Source organism: Nanorana parkeri, unplaced genomic scaffold (assembly GCF_000935625.1).
Source record: "Nanorana parkeri isolate BGI_ZX_2015 unplaced genomic scaffold, ASM93562v1 scaffold1135, whole genome shotgun sequence".
NCBI classification, from domain to species: Eukaryota; Metazoa; Chordata; class Amphibia; order Anura; family Dicroglossidae; genus Nanorana; species Nanorana parkeri.
In genome coordinates this window covers 460,369-480,294 of record NW_017307403.1, presented here as the reverse complement: position 1 = coordinate 480,294, position 19,926 = coordinate 460,369, and the positions used below count along the sequence as shown (strand labels likewise).

Sequence of the window (19,926 nt, the reverse complement as noted above, 5' to 3'; positions counted from 1 at the left end):
GTGGAAGGACTAGCTCCCCATGATTGGTGTCTCTGGAAGGAATAGTACCCACTGTTGGTGTCAGTGGAAGGAATAGTGCCTCATTGTTGCTATCCCTAGCAAGAATATTGCCTCATTTTTGGTTGGTATCAGTGGGAGGAATTGAACCCATCATTGAGGTCAGCGGAAGGACTAGTGCCCCATTTGCAGACATAGGCAAGCAAAGGGCTGCACATTGGGGACCACTGATGTAGAACTCCTATTTTGTTTTCTTTTTTTGTGGTCTGAATGTCTACCTACATGAATGACCCATGCAGACTCTACGGCCACATCTATATGTAGGCTCTAAAAAAAAGTACCCTAACTCCCCTACTGCACACTGGTGTGTGGAAACATGTACATATGTTATAGATTGTCTATATACAACGCAATGCCAAGCCTAGCCGCACACAGCCTGACATCACAGCTCCGACTGCAACCCCAGCTTCAGCATGAGTGAGAGACTTCCAGGGAAGCAGTAGCTAAGATACCAACTACGCCGACGTCGCCGTCTATAGAGGAAATGGCGAAATCATTATAGTGGCTCTTCCCACCGGATGTGACGCAATTGTGAAAATGCTCTACCTCCTCCTATTCTCTTGACGTCTCCACTTCCACGTCTCTCTAGTGTGCCTGTGTCCCGGTGAAGTGTGCGGCTTCCCTGTAGGGGAAGAGGGACCGGGTCATGGCGGCTGTGACCGGCTCGGGGGTCACTGGCTCCCCAGCGGGGCCCGGTGTGAAGGAAGGGGCCCGGATTGGCGTGCTCTGCTTGCTCTGGTACTCGGTGAGCTCTGGTGGTAACGTGGTGAACAAGATCATCCTGAACAACTTCCCGTACCCGGTAACGGTGTCCCTGTTCCACATCCTGGCCATCTGCTGCTTCCTTCCCCCTATGCTCCGAGCATGGGGGGTTCCCCATACCCAGCTGCCTGCCAGGTATTACCGCTGGTACATCATCCCGCTGGCCTTTGGGAAGTATTTCGCCTCTGTGTCTGCACATTTCAGCATTTGGAAGGTGCCCGTCTCCTATGCCCACACCGGTAAGTGCAGAGCGAAGAGAGACATTGGGGGCTGTGAGGTGGGGGACAGCTGTGAAGGTTGCTCGGGGGGTTATTGCTGGAGATTCAGTGGGGGCTGATGACACTGGCCACAACAAGTCACCTCAGAAGATTGCCCACTGTGGGCTGAGCTGTGGTTTCTTAATGATGCTGTAATGCTGATAACACAATTATGTAAGACTCGGGCGATCTGAGAACATGACCATGATTGCTGTGCTTGTCAAAGGCTGCATTCACCCTATAGCCTCCTGTGTTTTAGCTTATTCAAATACAGGAGACATTATCTAGGTGATAGAAACACAAATCAAAGGATGCAAGTCCACTTTTTGTGTGGCCCAAATGCCTTTGCAATCCCAGCTGTTACCATATGAGTAGGAGTGATATAATAAATGAGAGCAGAACTGTAGGGGGGACCCAGCAGGCTCCACCCACTACCAGTGTGGATACAAGACCAGTCACCCTGCAGGAGGAGAAAGCAGCAGTGACTGGTCTGTAATACTAGAAGCTCTTGCACAGAGGAAAAATCTCACACTGGGTTACTTCACAGATCTGGAAGAAATCTGCAGTAAACACCAATATTCAAGTAAGAGCACACATGCCTCTTTCATATAGAAACAATATTTGCTTAGTCGGGAGTTCAGCTTCAAGGCCCCATTTACATGTGTGATTAGGGCTGGACACGTGTCAAGAATCTGTGTGGCTCATAGGTGTATGCAAACAGTTCCAGCAGGGGAGCCTGTATGTAGTGATGACAGGAGCTATGGCTGTCTGCCACTGTTCGTATGTATTGGCGCATTCAGCGCTTACCTGCAGATAGGGACAGATGTGGTACTAATAAGTCCCTGGACACGCAGAATTCTAAATTGAATGCACCATCACACGGCTGTGTATTAGCCAAAGGCCTTGTACACACTTTAGCTTGTATAAGAGCAGTGTGTACGGTAAGCTTTTGCAAAGCGTTTGTAAGGTCCTGTTCACACTTGTGATTTGAGGCCAATTGGATGAGTCTTACAAATTGCAAATGGCTGCAGATGGGAAGTGTTATACAAAGCAGCACTTACGGCCCTCTGCACATATAGTGGCTTGCAAAAGTATTCACCCCCCTTTTCCTATTTTGTTGCATTACCACCTGAATTAAAATAGATTTTTTGGGGTGGCTTGTATTCAGGATGCACCGATACCAGTACTCGTACTTGCACAAATGCTCCGATACTGGAACTTCCGGTCAGGGGGGGACTTGCTCTAACCAGCTGTGTCGTGAGGCAACATGGAGCTGGCTTCTTGGCCAATCGGGAAGCTGGGCGGCAGGTAATGACTCACCGGCTCGATGCTGATTGACTGGGAAGCTGGCTTCCCAGCCAATCAGCATTGAGCCGTTTAAACAGCATGGAGTCGGCTTTCCATCCAATCAGGCAGTCGGTAGGTGGGTTATTACCTGCCGCCCAGCTTCCCGATTGGCTGAGAAGCCGGCTCCATGCTAGCGGAAGTACCAGTATCAGTACTCCTGGATCGGCGAGTACCGAAATATAAATATCGGTACTCGATACTGAAAGAAGAAAGAAGCAAGAAATAAGACAAACTGGAAACTTGATGGTGTTTCGCTTCCCATGAGTGTGATTTGTGAGAGACACCCAATCTACACAAGTATGAATGGGGTCTTTAGGCTTTAACAAGTATCAAGCATCTTTGCTGGGCCCTGTAAAGGAAACTTCATTTCGGTATGGGGATATTAAACACTGATTTATTTAGGAGTGCTGACTGTGACTTTCAACAAGCTGCTAGCAGACATTTATCAAGCTTTAAAGTGACACTAAACTCAGGAGTTACATCTTAAAAATAAATTCAAGTACATTCACTATTAACAGAAATGCATCTTATTTGTGTATCACTCAGGTGTAGATCCTCAAATCATCTTTGAATTGGTGCTGACACTGTCCTTCCTTCTGGAGGGTGACTACTTTTGTTCCTCATGGTCCCTCTGTGTGTTGTAAAGTAGCCACCACCCCAAGCTTGCTCCTGTGATGGACTACAATCTCAGTACAAATTTGTAAACGAAACCCGAGATTGCTGTCTATCATGGGAGAGCTTGGAGCGTTGGCTTCTTTACAACACACACAGGGACCATGGGGAACAAAAGTAGTCACCCTCCAGAAGGAAGGACAGTGTCAGCACCAATTCAGAGATGATTTGAGGATCTACAGCTGAGTGACACAAATAAGATACATTTTTATTATTAGTTAAGGTGCCTGAATGCAATTTTAAGGTTTAAAGGAGAACTATGGGGTTAAAGCTTTTCCCCATAGTTCTCCTTAGGGTAACGGGAGGACACAAACTAGTGTCCTCCCGTCACCCTAGGTTCAGTAGCTCGCGGTATACTGAGACGCCGCAGTATACCGCGAGCTGCTGTTCACGGTATACTGAGACGCTGAAGCGGATCCCGACAATTGTGCCGGGATCTGCCCAGCTGCGTGAGTGACAGCTGGCTCTGCCTATCTAGAGGCAGAGCCAGCTGTACCCGCCCCCTACCCTGTCCGTTCCGCCAGTCAGCGCTGGCGGAGCGGGAAGGGGGGAATCCAGCCCCTCCCCTGTCACCTGGCAGAGAGCCGTGACAGGATCGAGAGGTGAGCGAACGCCGGTATGTGTTCCCTCACCTCCCGATCTACTGAGCCGCCCTGTGACAGTCTCCTTGTCACAGATCGGCTCCTTTAATTCCTGAGTTTAGTGTCACTTTTTAAGTATTGCTGATGCTTGCTAACCACACTCCAATTTAAATCTTGGAGCTGAATGATGTCTTAAAGGCCTGCTCGAAGGTTACTGAAAGCTCTGCAAAATCTTGCTGTACGCACTGCACTTTTACAAGCTGAAACCCATGTGAGTGGCTAAAACTGCTATGCTATGGTGTTGTGTTATGGGGTGAGCATTAAAACACAGAGCATCAAGGGAAATGAGCCTTCAATCAACATATGGTTTGTTTTTCTTTCTAAATCTGGTAAAGCTGTTGTGCACCTGGTATAGCATTGTGATCTTCCCACAGAACCATTCAATGGAAAATGTATTTCTTGCTGTAGACAAGTCATTCTAGTGGCTACATAGCATTGGGTTCTCAAACTACAAATAGCAAAATAAGTAAAAGTGACGCGGCTTATAGCTACTAGGCTGATCAAAGTTTATTCTGTTCAGTTTATTTTCTTCACCTGCTTTTTTTCTGAGTAGCTAGATGCTTGTGTAGGAAAACATAATAATGGAAAGGAAGAGAATTACCTACAGTATGTAATATTATTGATGTGCTTTTGATACCAGTATAAATGCCACAATTATTTTTTTATTGTTAAAATGTAAACTCTGCATCACCACCCGGTTATACATTTAGAAAGACTACATACAACTGTTTTAAGATATGTCAGAAAGCAAAAAAGCTTCCAAAGAAATTGGACATCTCATGCCCTAAGGTTTTTGAGGAAAAAAATAGATCAGTGTATGGGTCACCTTTTACTGGTCACATAATACTGTGTATGATATAGTTTTCCTTTATTGCCCCAAAACCTTTGCCTTTCCACATGTAAATTCACTCAATTTGGTATGTATGTATTACACAGTACTGTGCAAACCTTTTACGCAGGTGTGAAGGAATGCTTTCAGAAATAAGTGTTTAATAGTTTTTGTTTTTTTTTATCAATTAACAAAATGGAAAGTAAATTAAGAGAAATCTAAATCAATATTTGGGGTGACCACCCTTTGCCTTCAAAACAGCATCAATTCTTCTAGGTACAATTGTACACAGTTTTTGAAGGAACTCGGCAGGTAGGTTGTTCCAAACATCTTGGCGAACTAAGCACAGATCTTCTGTGGATGTAGGCTGCCTCAAATCCTTCTGTCTCTTCATGTAATCCCAGGCAGACTCGATGCTGAGATCAGGGCTCTGTGGGGATCAAACCATCACTTCCAGGACTCCTTGTTCTTCTTTATGCTGAAGATAGTTCTTAATGACATTGGCTGTATGTTTGGGGTCGTTGTTCTGCTGCAGAATAAATGTTGCAAGCGCACACTGCCCGCTTAGCATTGCAGTCATCAGAAACCCTCCCCTCAGCGGGGCGGGCTTGCGATGATCGGAAGTACGATCTACCTGTCCAAGATGGGCAGATCGTACGAGATTTTAATTACCTTACAACCATCGCACAACGAAAGTCTTGCGATGGTTGTAAGGTGTATGGCCAGCTTTAACCACTTGAAGTCCGCGGTGTTACACCCCCTTCCCATCCAGGCCATTTTTTAGTATTCAGCGCTGTGGTACTTTGACATTTATTCCGTCATGCAACGCTGTACTGAAATTAATTTTATACCCTTTTTTGGGGACAGATAGAGCTTTCTTCTGGTGGTATTTAATCACCACTGGGGGTTTTATTTTTTACTATAATAAGGAGAAAGTAAAGAAAATGAAAAAAAATAAAAACTGTTTCCCCTATATTAAATTATAAAACATTTATTATTACCCAATTGTTTGTTAAAATATAAGAGACGGGTTCACGTCGGGTAAAAAGACACCAAACATGTCAAGCCTTAAAATTGCGTGCACGCGCGAAACCTCAAAAAACTACAATACCCCAAATTGACCATCGGTGACTCTTTAAAAGCTTTTACCGCTCATCAGTTTAGCGATATCAGTGATTAATGGCCCTAAAATGATTGCTCTCACTCCGACATTTGCGGCGATATGTAACGTGTGTACGCTTGTCGTTTTCGTGCGCTGGCGCATATTTACGTTTATATTTGTGTAAACGTGGGGGACTTAAAGTGACATTAAAGTTAAAAAAAAATTCCCTCCCCCCCATGTTAATGTTGGCACTTACCTTAAATGATGTCTCTTATTACGATCTTCTTTCCTGATGTTTTCATCTGTCCCTCCAGCGGTGCGGCGGCCCTCCGATCCAGCGCTGACTGCTCTGCCCCACCGATCCAGCGGTGTCTGCATGCGTGTGCACGCGTCCATAGACTTACCTTGCGTCTCTGCTCGTCTCCTGGCCGAGAATCCGAACTGTGCATGCGCCCGCCCCAAGATCCTTTGCGACTGCATGAGCAGTGCCTGATTCTTGGCGCAGGAACGAGCAGCGTTAATGAGGCTAAGTTTAAGCCTCTGTTAAAGCGGGTTTTTTTAAAAACTTTCTTTAGAACCCCTTGTAAAAAAAAAATTATTTTTTATATGTGACTCTTATTTTATTTTAACTTTTATTTATATATTTTTTTTACACTTCTTGTTATTTTTACATAGGGTAATAACAATCCCCCTATGTGATAGCCATTATACAGTGACTGGTCCTCTTTATTGGGGAGGAGGGTGGGGGCGTTGATTGCGGCAGATCAAATAACCCCATACAACCAATCGGCTATAGAGCCGCTGATCGGTTGTATGAGAAACAGCCAGTAACGGTTATGCTGAAAGTACGGGCTTTTCCTGCCCGCACGCGAGCAGGAAAAAAATGCTGTCTGGAGACGGCAAACCGCAAATGGGAGTCTGCCGTCCGTTTTTTCTCAACGGGCAGACGGCAGGAGGATAAGGTGCCCATACAATCTTCCATGGATGGTCTTTCAAACGATTATCGAACAGTTGCTGGGACACCAACGTTTTTTTAACTGTAATCCTGCTCAAATTTTCTTGAAGGGTGAGGCTGGAAAACTTTTTCAAATCGAGTGAAAATCAATTGATTAGTTGCGTTTTCGTACGAAAAAATTGCAGCACATGCGTAAACGAAACTCCGTTCTGTCAATCTACAAAATTCTGTGAGATGGTAGTGCTAATGAACGATTATAGAAATTGACATAGGTCTGTGCTTGATAAGCTATTTGAGCTATTGGTTCTTGGCAGCAATGACTAGCTTAAGAATTGATGCTGGTTTGAAGCCAAAGGGTGGTCACACCAAATATTGATTTGATTTCGATTTTTCTTCTGTTCATTCACTTTGCAGTTTGTAAATTGATAAAAAAAATAAACAATAAAAATATATATTTTTGAAAGGATACTTTACAGCATTTTTCACACCTGCCTAAAATGTGTGTGTGTGTGTGTGTGTGTTATTATATTACATACGTACACACACGGTACCCTGCATTACGAAACCATGAAATTCTGATATTTACATCTGTGATGACTTTATTAATAGCAGTTTCATTTCTGCCACATGAGAGAAATAAGGAATGACTACTCCTTGTGCAAACAAATGCCTGTGCAGTGCTTACGACATCTTTTCTATGTGTATAATAGATACAAGCAGAAGTGTAGGAATACAAAGCATTCAAGCTACCTCTGTGGTTGCAGATTATGTATCACACGGCTGGACAGATGCCATGAGCCAGGTAGCTTGTATGGCAAAAAATTATAGGACTAGGTGTTTTTTTTTATTATTTCCAGTTGGGTTGGCTTCTAATTTGCACAAATGAATTCCTGAATTGTATGCTAACCTGACCAATCCTTGCTTGACCATTTCACTTCTAATGCTGTTGCAGAGAATGCAGATGTTGGAATCTGGCTGCAAGTGACTTGCTAACTTTATAATACTGTATTCATTTGACAGCTTATAGTATCATTCCTACAAAAAAAATTCTTAGACTGTACTTGATGCATCTTTCTGCTTGGCTTTTAGTACAAGCTAGACACATTTGGTGTATTTTCTGATTTACTGCCTCCTTTACAAACTGGTGGCGGCATGTTTGCTTTATACAGTGTTGTTTCCTGAATGCACTGCAACCAATTTGTCAAAAGTTGGATGCCAGCTGTAATTTTTAAGCAGCATTGTCTAACTGGCTCCTGGAATTTGTCCAGCCCTGGTGTGTGAGTAACCAAAGAAATGCACATGATTTTGGCAGATGAAGCTGGTCACATGTATGTATGAAATTTAGCCTTAAGACTAGAAACAGTTGTGTTTTTACCATTGCAGCCAGTTTTTTTTACAACCTTTTATTGTCCAACGAGAAATACAGGGATTATATTTGTCGAGCTATACTGCTACCTACAGGAGGTTGGGACACTAGCAAACATGCTTTCCCACCATTCGGCCTGGATGAAGCGTTTATCTGCTGCTGTTCCTCCTGAAGCACCACATGGATCTCCATTCTCTGGTCAGTCTCCTCTTGGGGCTTGTTCACACCATGTCCGGATTATGTTCAGACCAGAACAGTTTGTTCCTGTACCAAAAAAGCATCCCAATGTATCCCTATGGTAATTCTGGGCTCTGTTCACACCAGTGCAGTCCATTCCGGACCAGACAAAAAAAAAAAAAATGCTACTTGTCTCATTTTCTCTGGTCTGGAATGCGTGGAAATGCATCAAATGCACCAGACCGCCCATTTTAAGCTCAAATGTGGCAAAACGCAATGCACAGCGTTCCAGATCTGGTCCGGAAAATGGTGTCAACATGGCCTTACTGCCTGAAACCGTAATCAACACCTGCTGCCCAGGCTTTTGCATATTGAGGTCTTGCCTCAATAACTGCAATACCACTTTCTGGGCACAACCTGTCTTTGGTAAGGAACACAGAGGACAGTCGCACTGCTGTATGTAACCTCAGCCCATACTCCCTTACTGGTTCTAGGGGCATGTATCCGCTATCCCCACAAGGAATTGACACCTGTAATTTAGGACCCGAGACCTCTATTACTGTGTCCTCCTAGACATAGACTCCTGCAGCTCCGTCAGGCAAGGCCTCCTCCATGTCCACAGGAACTTTCAGGTCTACTGTGCGTCTATCTGTCTGTGCCCAGTTACTGCCCGCAGAGGTCCTAAGCGCACCCCAGCTCCATCTCCAGCAAAGTCTGCCCCTGATCCTTCAGAGCCTAAAAATCAAACTGAGCCTCGGGATATAGTTACTATCACTATTCATCACTATACTATTCAGAGTCTGAGTGTCAACAGTCATCCTCTGAAGACACTGATCTTGAGCCATCTGCTGATGACACAGATGGGTTGTTGCAAACCTAATTGATCCAGTGCATACTACCCTGCCTCTGAAAGATCAGCTTCCTGTTCCAGTCTTAGGGTCTTTTAAAGCTCCTACTGTATAGCTGCTAAGACCTTTCCTCAACACCTGCTTTTTGAGTAATTTATTGAGTCAAACTAGCATTTGGGGACCAAAAGCACCCTAAATGGTTGTAGGCCTCAGAGCTCTAACCTTCTAAAGGGTACCTTAGAAATTTGTCATCTCTTCCCACCATGGATGCACCAGTTATCCACATTAACATGCACACTACTAAAGGGGGTAAAGGTGTCCTCTCCTTTCAGAATTTTACTAACAGGCCGCAAACTCTCTTCTCAGATCCTGGTTTGAGCTGACTACAGTGGTTCTCTGTAGGCCATCAGTAAAGAGGTCTCCTTCAAGTGGACGTTTGTACTCTTCCTTACCTGTTATGGAATTTGCCTCTTCCTCGCCCTTACCATTTGGGGCTTGTGGGGTGTCAAGGGATTCTCCTTCTACCATGTTCCCCCTTTTTCTTGTAGGCTCTCTGTCATCTTCAGCCTCCACGTCAGTGTCTAGTCTCTAGGAGATACATCCATTCCCTTCCCGGAGAATGCTTCACTGGTGTGTCTCGGCACCCAGGAGATCCATCTAATTTACCAGAACAGACTGTTTCTGCTTACTCGGAAATGCTTCCGTTGGGTGTCTCCTGAGTTCTATAGGACATTCACCTCTTGGCAGGCCTGGGATCTCTCCCATTGACTACACAGAGTATGTCCACTTTGAATTCCTGTGTCTCTCAATGGGTTATAAAGATTAGATTGTTGTACTTGCCATAAAATTTGTCTAGTAGTCTATTGAGGGATAAAGGTCCCAGCCTTCTGTGTGTTTTTCTGACCCTGTGCATTGCTTTCTCACAAAACAGAGGCATGCTGGGTATAGGAAGGGCTATACAGGGGCTGCCTTACAACTTTTTCTGTTCATCTGTGTTCCAAACTCCTGTAGGCATCAGTATAACCTGACTGTAATAAAATGCATGTGTCCCTCAATGAACTAAAAGAAAGATTTAATGGTAAGTACAAAACATCTTATTTTTTCTGATAGGAATTCTTGCTGCAGATTTGTAAACTTGCTTTTTGCTTATACAGTAAACCTGACAGTTTAGTAAACTGGAGAATGGGACAGGACAGTCAGATGTAAGCACTGAACAGAAATCTGTAGGGCTTGTTTACTGCTCATTTTTGTCTAGGGTGTAAAATACCCCAAAAATACTCGGCTGGCTGCTAGACTGCAGCCTCGTTCTCCCTTTGCTCTGGTGGTCTAAGGATCTGTGAGTAATTGTGATTAATACAGCGTATTAAACATGAGGATGCTGAGAGACATTCCATCACCGCAGTGGAGGGGGAGGGAGGCGGCAGGGACCTGTCTAGCAGCCTAACGGGTCCGAAATTCAGGTGAGTATTGGTATTTTACACCCTAGACAAAAATGGGCAGTTAACACTCGCAGTGTGGGGGTAGCCCCACTGCAAGGGTTAATTTTTTCTGCCTGGAGTTCTTTTTTTAAACAAAGGAGCTGTTTGTATACTTTTTTTTCCCCCCCAATATTTATTTTACTCTTATTTTCCAGTGAAGGCCACAATGCCAATATGGGTGGTGCTGCTTTCTAGGATAATAATGAAGGAAAAGCAGACCACAAAGGTGAGTGTGGAGTAACCATCACATCACATTCAGTCTTGGTTCCTATTGGGTAGTCTCCATAATGTTTCTTTAACATATTCTTTATGTCCACCCAGGTGTACCTATCCTTGGTTCCAATTATTGGAGGAGTTCTGCTGGCCACTGCTACTGAAATTTCCTTTGACATGTGGGGGCTAATCAGCGCTCTTGCTGCCACTCTTTGCTTCTCTCTGCAAAACATCTTCTCCAAGAAGGTTAGTGTGCAGAGGTTAAGCTCCCCTAATTGGCAGGTTTGGTTGGAGGGTAAGGAGAGAAAAATAGCAGTGAAAATGGTGATTACCTGGATCTGGCCTTCCACACATCTCAGGCTGGTTACTCTGCCTGTAAGGGAGAATCCTAGAGGATTCCCTTGATGGGGAAGTCAGCACTTTCGAGATAGAGCATGTTGAAGCAGCAGGAATGTTGTACCATTTTGAGTAGAGCTCTGTTTTTTTAATCCCATTCAAAACTGGGACACTTTTTTTTTTTTTTTTTTTTTAATTTTATATTAAAGAATCTGTCTGGTATGCTTTTATTCTTTGCTATCTATCAGGATTTGATTATTTTGTGTTTTTTTTTTTGTTTTTAATTAATACATTTGTATAAACAATGATTTAATAAATCTAAAATTCATATTTAAAGATAAGAATATAGAAAAATGTAATTTAGAAATTTTACTTTTTCTTTTTTTTTTACAAAACTCTAGAGCCAAAATAAAACATTTATTCTGTAATCTATACTCATTTTATAGAGCTAGTAATTGGTATGATTAACAGTGTAATTGGGAAAGAAGGGTATGTCAGAATGACCTAACATTCAGCATGACCACTGACTATCTTTATTACATACCAGACCTCATTACACCCCTGCATATGGGCTGGAAAATTAGTTCAGTTCTCACTTCAGTCCAAAAAGATTTCATGGACTTTTAAGCAATATGTGTCTGTCTTTTAATTACATTGGGTCTCATTTTAAATGTAAGTATTAGGGATGCACCAATACCATTTTTTTTCAAGAACAAGTACTGATACCTTTCTGCCAAGTGCTTGCCGATACCAATTACGGATACCTTTTTTCTTTTTTTTTGTGGGGGGGGCAAATTTTTTCTAAAACAATACAGCTTAATGATTTTACAACAGTGGAGGAGCGCTAGGGTCCAGTCGCAGCTGCAAACGCTGCAAGTCTGGTAGTTCTGCCACTGACTCCAAGCTGTAGAGGGACTACAGATCCCAGCAATACATTATACAGCAATGCAGAATACCACCAGCAATATAGGACTACAAATCTCAGCAATACATTATACAGCAATGCAGAATATTATGAAGATACATACTGTGTTGCTCACCAGGGCTCTGCGGCGGTTTCTGACCTATGAATATTGGTATCGGTGCATCCCTAGTAAATATTCTTCATGCTTCTGTCTGGTCTTCTCCTGTTGCATAATCCCTCTGAATTAACTAGTCAGATTCACTGTAAAATCTACAATTCACACCATTTTAGATTTCTTAAACTTGTATAAGTAACATATGATGTTCTAACTCAATAGGTGCTTCGTGACTCACGGATACATCATCTGAGGTTGCTGAACCTTCTGGGATGTCATGCTGTATTTTTCATGATACCCACATGGGTGTTACTGGACCTTTCATCCTTCCTAGTGGAGAGTGATATGGTGAATTGATGTTTTTCCTAATTTTGTTGTTTTAATGTAAACTGTATTTTTTTACTTAATTGTTCTAAGGCCGGGGCATTCCTGTGTGATGTGTTAATGCAACCCGTTCATTTTGAAGGGGATGCCAACACATCCCAGCACCACCAGACCTCACCTGCCTCTATTTCATAATTTAATGTGGTACCACTTAAAAAAAAAATGGCAGCACAACACACTAGCACATGCTGTGATCTCTGTTGCGGTAACTTCATCACTGTGCTGTACATAGCCTATAATGATAGCAGATCGTTGAGAGGGTCCCAGCAGGCTCCACCCTCTACAGACTGCCTGCAGAAAACTACAGAAGAGGGTGGAAACCAGACCAGTCACTCTGCACAAGGAGACCGAGCAGCAGTGACTGGTCTGTATTACAGGAAACTCCTACAGAGAGGGAGAGAGTCCCACAATGGATTACTGCACAGATCTGGAAGAAATGTGCAATAAATACAAAGATTCAAGTAAGAACACAAATGCCTCTTGTATATAGACAATATTTGCATGTACTGATCTGAAAGAAATACAAGCACCCCAAGATTCAAGTAAAGACTCTTCTATTTAGACCGTATTTGCTCATCCCAGACTTGAGCTTTAAATAGAATTGCAGAATATTTGCATGGTACATTTTAGTGCTACCTTGTGATTTTAAAGGTTTTTCATATCACATGGTAATAAAGTTGTCACAGAATATCACAAGATCACCTGTCATGAGAACTTGAAAATGCTAGTTGCTCCAACCAGCTCTGCCTGCACTAGTTCTGAATCTCAGACTCAGGACGCAGCAAATAAGTCAGAGAAAAATCAGCTCTTTATATACATGTTTGGGGGTCAGTGGTTCAGAAAGTATTGAAGCTAAAGCATCATCAGGACAGCCAGGCAGCTGGCACTTTCAGGAGAAGACGTGAGCCATAGCAGACTTCATATCTCCCTTGTGAAAGGTGTATTTACCTATGTGGCCTTTACAGGTTATAAACTAGGTGCTTAGCAGGTGACTCATAAACCTTAAAAACAAACTGGATTCAGTAATGTCTGCCAATGGTTAAGAACGGGATTAACTAATGTCCTTAGTTACACCCAGACAGAAAATAGGTTACTATATAAAGAGGACCTGGCATTTAAATGTAACAAGTACTGTTCTGTAATCTGATGCAATCAATAAGTGATGCAGGGATTCAGTCATAAGAATGGATGCTTTATATCTGTGTAACAACATGACTTGTGGGAGTATTAGAAGAAGGGAGATGACGAATACTGCCCTACATGTTTCTGTATTCACTCATGACTTTGAAATTGGACAAAGAGTACTCTTATATTATACCCAAACTCTAACAAAAACACTTTTACTGCTTAAAAGCCTAGTCCAGCTTTGTGACAGTGTTTCATGTTCCATCCATATTTAGGGTCACATTCTTAAAATCCACTTGCTGGAGTTGCTTCTCCCCACATGCTCTTGATTTTCATTTGAATTTGGTGTAGCGGTTTGTGGTTCCTCCTGCACAGCAACGTGATCCATTCACAGCGACTTGTGAATGGCAATCTACAGGTCTGATCTTCCACTGTGGAAAAGGGACTCGCAGATCTCAATGGAGCACAAGTGCGGCGATGTCACCTGACTTGTAGTCCATTGATTACTTCCTCACCTCCTAACAGAGAGTCTGTACCTTGGTATGGACCTAGGGCTGAAGGAACAGTCTGCAGGAGCCTGAGCATTGCACCCACGAGCCTCTGGTCACCAGTGCAGTGCTTTCCAGGCCTGAATCCAAACATATATTAAATGCATACGTCTATTCTTTTATCAGTGTGTGTGCTGTTGTTGGGTTTATTTATTTCAGAAGGTGGACTTTAAAGGAAATATTTCCCAAGAGAAACAGAGGCATCTATTACTGGCATTTCATTCTGCAAAGGTTAGCTGGCTAGTAGGGATTCTGACTCTCTGGCTTTAATAGGTTGAGTCACTGACCCAGAACTACGCAGTTGTCCTGGAAGATTCCTGGAAACAGAGTTATCAGGTAATCAACTCATGTTTTTGTTTTTCCTTTTTGCAGAATTGCTCCAGGTTAGTGACTCAAAGTATTGAATCCATAGGGACAGCATAACCGCCAGACAGCTAGCTTTTTCACGAGTTTATCGATTTTATATTTCCTATTGGAAAAGTTTTATTTGAACAAAACAGATATTCAGTTACTTGTTGCTGGTAAGAATTGAACACCCACTTCTTTTGTGTCTCTGATCTCACAATGGCAACATGTGTGTGCTTATGTTACAAGACCCAATCATCTGCTGTGTCTGTAACCAAGGGGGGTAATAATTCCTATTTGAATTGCAGTTTTTACATATTGTGTTGAATACCGTATGAGGAGTGAGGCTACTGGGTGGTGAAGTCCATAAGTGGGAATTAAGATGGATAAATCTTGCCTCTGGATTCACCGAGAATTAAAAGGATCCGATGTTGGATTCCATTCCGCAGCATGTTCCGAAATCGGATTCGGGTGGACTGATCCAATCACAGGGTCACAAAGAAGATACACTGTTTACTTATGTTTTGGGTTGGTTTCTTGTACTTCATTCCTCTGCTTGTCATCCTCTACAGAGCTCCTTCTCTCAATGGTCATGGACACTTCTCCTCCTTGTCATCAGCGGAACTTGTAACTTTGCCCAGAACCTGATTGCCTTCAGCATCCTTAATCTTATAAGTCCTCTAAGTTACTCTGTAGCCAATGCCACAAAAAGGATCATGGTCATTACAGTCTCTCTCCTCATGCTTCGCAATCCTGTGACTGGCACTAATGTTCTAGGCATGATGACTGCAATTCTTGGAGTTTTTCTATATAACAAGGTGAGCGGTGCCCTAAACCCAATGTTTTGTTGCATTAAATGGGATCTGTAGACTTTAACATGTGTGAATATGGTCAGGTTAAAGCATGTGCACAGCCAAAACTTTGTTTTTTGTTTTCAGTTTTGGATAAAGTAGGGATTATGTCCGTCTGTGCCCCCCTTTTTTTTTTCTTCCTGTGTCTCATTGAGGAGATTCAGCTTCACTTGCTGTCCCAGAGAGACAGCAGGAAGTAAGAGGAAATCTCTCCAAAGGGATAGAATAGTACCTGTTAGACAGTTGTCGTCAGAACAAGTGTTTCCATTGGAAAATTTACTCTAGCCGTCTGTTTCTGTGACAACTCGCAAGTTTGTATTTCCCATCACCTTCTGTACCAGAGACAGTGATCTTTAAGACCAACGGAGAAGGTGCTTCTCCCAGCAGAGACACGGACAGAAAAAAAACCGGGTGTATTTGAGGTGCTGGATCTATTACTTGACGTTTCGTGGTGGAATAAAACCAGTTGCTTGTGTAGAGCTGCTCTCATAAAACAGGAAGCCTCTTACTGGGGACCCAGTACAAGGCTAGCCATGCACATTTAGATTTTTTCTTATCCCACAGACTGAACATGAGAAAAATCGCTTGATTCCTCAGCATGGCTGGAGTAACCTTCATTACAAGCTACTGTACTCAACTGGCACTCGCAATTCTATTAAGAATGTTGACCGTTTAGATCATCGTGTTTACAGGCTCTGTATGCTGATGATACCAGCTCCATAGTCTCGAAGTCGAGGATGGGGAGATTGTCTACCTAGGGCTTTTCCGATGTACTGCCTGATGAAGACACTCTCCTGTCCTTTGTTTAAGAGACGGACAGGCTCAAGTGACATCACCAGCATACAAAGCCTGTATATCTCCCAAGGCCCCATAGTTTCTAAAATAATCTGTATTTTAAATGAGATGCATTGTATTGTATTTACTTATATGCAGGCAACAATTTATCTCTGTTCCAGCAGTTCATACAAAAGGGCAGTGAAAATTGTGAACTGGTGATTTATTTCTATATATCTGTTCTAAATCTTGCATGACCATGTTCTTGTTTTTCAGGCAAAGTATGATGGTAGCAAGGAAGCAAAGAAGCAATTACTTCCTGTTTCCGCTGGAGAGATTCAAGGCTTGGATCAGCACCGTGAACATCCAGAAAAGCTCCAGAACGGCATTACTTCCTTCACTCCTGGAAAAGACTATCAATATAGTCGGACCAATATACTGACTGATCACTTTCAGTATAGTCGACAGAACCACCCAAATGCACACAATCGATATGATGTTTGAAGCATCTTCCCCATTGCTACCTACCTGGCATTCCCCCTACGTCACTTGCTACACATCACACTTTATCAAGAAAAAACAAAACGTCTCATACTTGTATTGATGAGTGGTTACAGTATGATTTGCTTGTCCATTGGAAGTGGTGGAGATGCAGTGTATGCTTCTCTATAGAGCATGATCAAAGCTTTGTCTGTTTTCAGTCCCTTGTTCTTCTGTATCAGGACATTAAGATATGTGAAGTGAGATGGATTTTAGTCTAAATTACTTCTCCAGCTCCTATGGTTGTGCATTTGTGTTCTCCCTACATCCTCAGAAGTATTGGAACCTTTAGGCTGCTGCATGCAATTGAGTCTTCAGCCTTCCTAAGAAGAGCATTATCATCTTTGTCTACTCCTGGCAAGCGCACACTGCAATCTACACATTACATCTGAACTAGCTAATGTTTGGACTATAAAGATGTACACTTGGAGTGAAAGGTGGTTATGATACCCTGCATTATATTCACATGAATCTGGTTATTATGGAAGGCATCTAGACCTTGGTTATGATCTTTTCCGGGAAGGTATCTATACATGCGAACATGGCAGCAAAAAGGTTTCGCAATCTATCCGTTTCCTGCTAACTTTTCCAGTACAATATAGAAAGTCAGGTTTTACCATTTTTCTTCCAGTACCCATATCTCCATTTTGTTTAATACTTCCATATGTTTTTGCATATCTAGACTAGCACAAGTGTTGCAGTTTCAGGACTACAAAAAAGGTCCACAGGAGGTTGTGTGGTGAAAGCAGTGCAGTTATGTGGCCAACCCTATGTCAGCTTTGGTCTAGATAATCCAGTGAATGTGAGTTTAAGCGTGACATTTGTGCTGTCCCTCCTTGTAGTTGGTTTGCCTTTGTGGCACCGGGGACAGTTTTACTAACTTAAACAGTGTAGCTAGCCCCTGTGCTTGGAGCACGTGTACCACTTTTTCCAAGCGCCTTTGGAGGGAATCTGTTTATACAGTACTGTGTAGCAGTTCATGTAGGTACTCTGCAGTGTACAATATGTACCCACTATATTTGTAGCATGCTTACACTGTCCCAAAAAAAAGGACCCATCTTTTATAATTTGATCTGTTTTTTGAAAAGCTCACCCAGGGAACGTAAAAATAAAGTGTAGTCTATTCTCCTTCACATTAATGCTTTAGGATTTCCTGAGAGGAGCAATGCACAATATATGCACATGGTTATGGTGAAGTTAAGCCAGGTATTAGCAATGCATGTGTTTTTGTACTGTATGACATCACCTTTTAAACTTGAGGAATGTTATTGATAATTAGTCTGCAGTTGTTGCCAGCCAATAAGGAAATGTATTAGGAAATAGTTTAGAAAATATAACCAAACAAGCCTTTCTTATATGCAAAGCACTATTTTTTTAATGGTTACCTATTGAACTTTTAATCCATGTCCCATCTTATGTATGTATATGTATATATATATATATATATATATCTATCTCAAGCATATAATTTAAGAAAGAAACTGCTACAACATTAGAAATGATTTAGCTACGTGGCCATATAAGGTTGGTATGAGCATGAAAAAGCAATTACAGTTGCAGTTAAGTTGTGCTGAGAAACTGACTTTGATGTCTAAGGTTTTTAAAACTGACAAGGTCTTGATGAGATACATTGGCTTGATGGGAGGGCAAATAAGTCATGAGATGCATGTTTCTCTATGTTCTCCCCTAGCTGCCCTCATCACTTTACTTTGCACTGGGATATTCCTCATCCCTGGACAAATCTTGGGGGGCTGATGCATAATTCTGACAGAGGAACAGCAAGCAAGGTAGTTGAAGGCACTTAATGAAAGCAGAGTTTTATACCAGGGATTGTTAAGCCTTGGTATTTACAGCCAGCTTTTAGCAACCATCTGAAATCTTTAAAGCAACCTTCAGCTCCAGTATGGGGATCACAACAAGGTTTGGTATTGTTCCATTATCTAAAATGTAATTAATTTTCTATAATTTTTAAGACAAAAAAATTATAACAAATTGACCAGTGATCATTTTAGAAAATGTGTTACTATGAAGTGCACTTTTCTGTGATTTGTCCCATTTATCTTGACACCAAAATAATGTTTGTGCTACAAAGCTTGACAAACGTTATTTACAAATCAGAACTATAGTCAAACTATATATTTACATGTGTGATGAAGACTACCCATGCCTATAATGTTCTCGTCATCCTCTCGTTCAGCCCACAGGCTCAATTGATCAGTAGATTCACTAAACAGCGTAGATGGAGGAATCTCTGGCCGCGGATATTGTTGCTGCGGCTATCTCAATACCTGAACAGTCACTGCATCTGATAGGATGCAGTCAGTGTTCAGCTGATTATTTTCTACCTTGCTCAGTTGATTTATAAATTGAATTGTCGAGTTGTGAGGTGCTGACTGGGCCATCCACGGCTCAAAGTTCAGCAGAAATCTGTCAGAATTAGAACAGTCTATGGCCATCTTAAGTCTGGGCTCTGTTTATCTAAAGCTGGCCATACACTGCTTAGGTTTTCGAAAGACCTTTCTTTCGTCTTTCTGTTGATCAGTGATTGATTTTGACTGTAGTGAGGACAAAAACCCGGGAGCAGGATGGAATTTTTTTTTCCTGATCGTACAAAATTCTAACAGCGAATGTGGTTTTCATTCGGCAAACTCCATTCATTCCAAAATCGAAAGTTAAAAAAAAAAAAAATTTAGTTTGACATTCATCGAGTGTCTTATGGCATTATCTGGTGATAAGGGAAGGTCTTAATGACAAAAGTTTGTTTGGAAATCTACTCGGGTATGGCCAGCATAAGAGCCATCTGGAACATTTTGTAAATCCTTTGTTGATCCTGCCAGTAGAATCATTAGATATTTACTTCCTTTGCTAGGTTGACTGCTCATTTTTCATGACTTAAATCACTGCAGATTTGTTACACCTTGCTGCTGCCTAAGTTGGTCATACATTTATGCATTTTTTTTCTTCCAAGAACTGGCCAAAATTCACACAGTGGGCACCCTTTCAGCCAACATCCCTTGATCAGCTGATCAAAGGAGGCGGTCAGAAAATCTTTGTATGAACAGAGCCAGCGGCCAATGTGCGGACGGCTCTGTTCAGGTATTCTGACAGTGGCTGGCGGCTGCTGTCAGAATACGGTGAAGGCAGCAGGAGATTCCTTGATCAGCACTCGTAAGCGATGGAGGAATCCGTAATATGTTTTTTGTTCAGTCTGCCGGTTGAATGAAAAAAAATAGAACAGTGTATGGCCAGCTTTTGTTAACATTGATGATGGCTCTATCATCACACCTAGCTCTCCTCCCC

At 42.3% G+C, this 19,926-nt stretch overlaps 1 protein-coding gene across 1 annotated transcript; it reads left to right on the top strand.

Annotated features, from left to right (window-relative positions):
* Positions 1-621: 621 nt before the first annotated feature.
* On the top strand, positions 622-17,163 carry SLC35E1 (solute carrier family 35 member E1). The gene is made up of 6 exons (XM_018568080.1): positions 622-1,058; positions 10,647-10,717; positions 10,813-10,950; positions 12,282-12,407; positions 15,034-15,279; positions 16,363-17,163. The coding sequence occupies exons 1-6, from the start codon at positions 704-706 to the stop codon at positions 16,588-16,590; spliced, it is 1,164 nt and encodes a 387-aa protein (XP_018423582.1). The 5' UTR covers positions 622-703; the 3' UTR covers positions 16,591-17,163.
* Positions 17,164-19,926: the final 2,763 nt, after the last annotated feature.

What these genes read in the sequence shown, in the direction of transcription:
- SLC35E1 (XM_018568080.1), top strand. Translation starts at nt 704, where the DNA reads ATGGCGGCTGTGACCGGCTCGGGGGTCACTGGCTCCCCAGCGGGGCCC. An exon ending in CGTCTCCTATGCCCACACCG is followed by an intron (nt 1,059 to 10,646) that starts GTAAGTGCAGAG and finishes CTTATTTTCCAG; the next exon opens with TGAAGGCCACAATGCCAATA. An exon ending in GAGTTTTTCTATATAACAAG is followed by an intron (nt 15,280 to 16,362) that starts GTGAGCGGTGCC and finishes CTTGTTTTTCAG; the next exon opens with GCAAAGTATGATGGTAGCAA.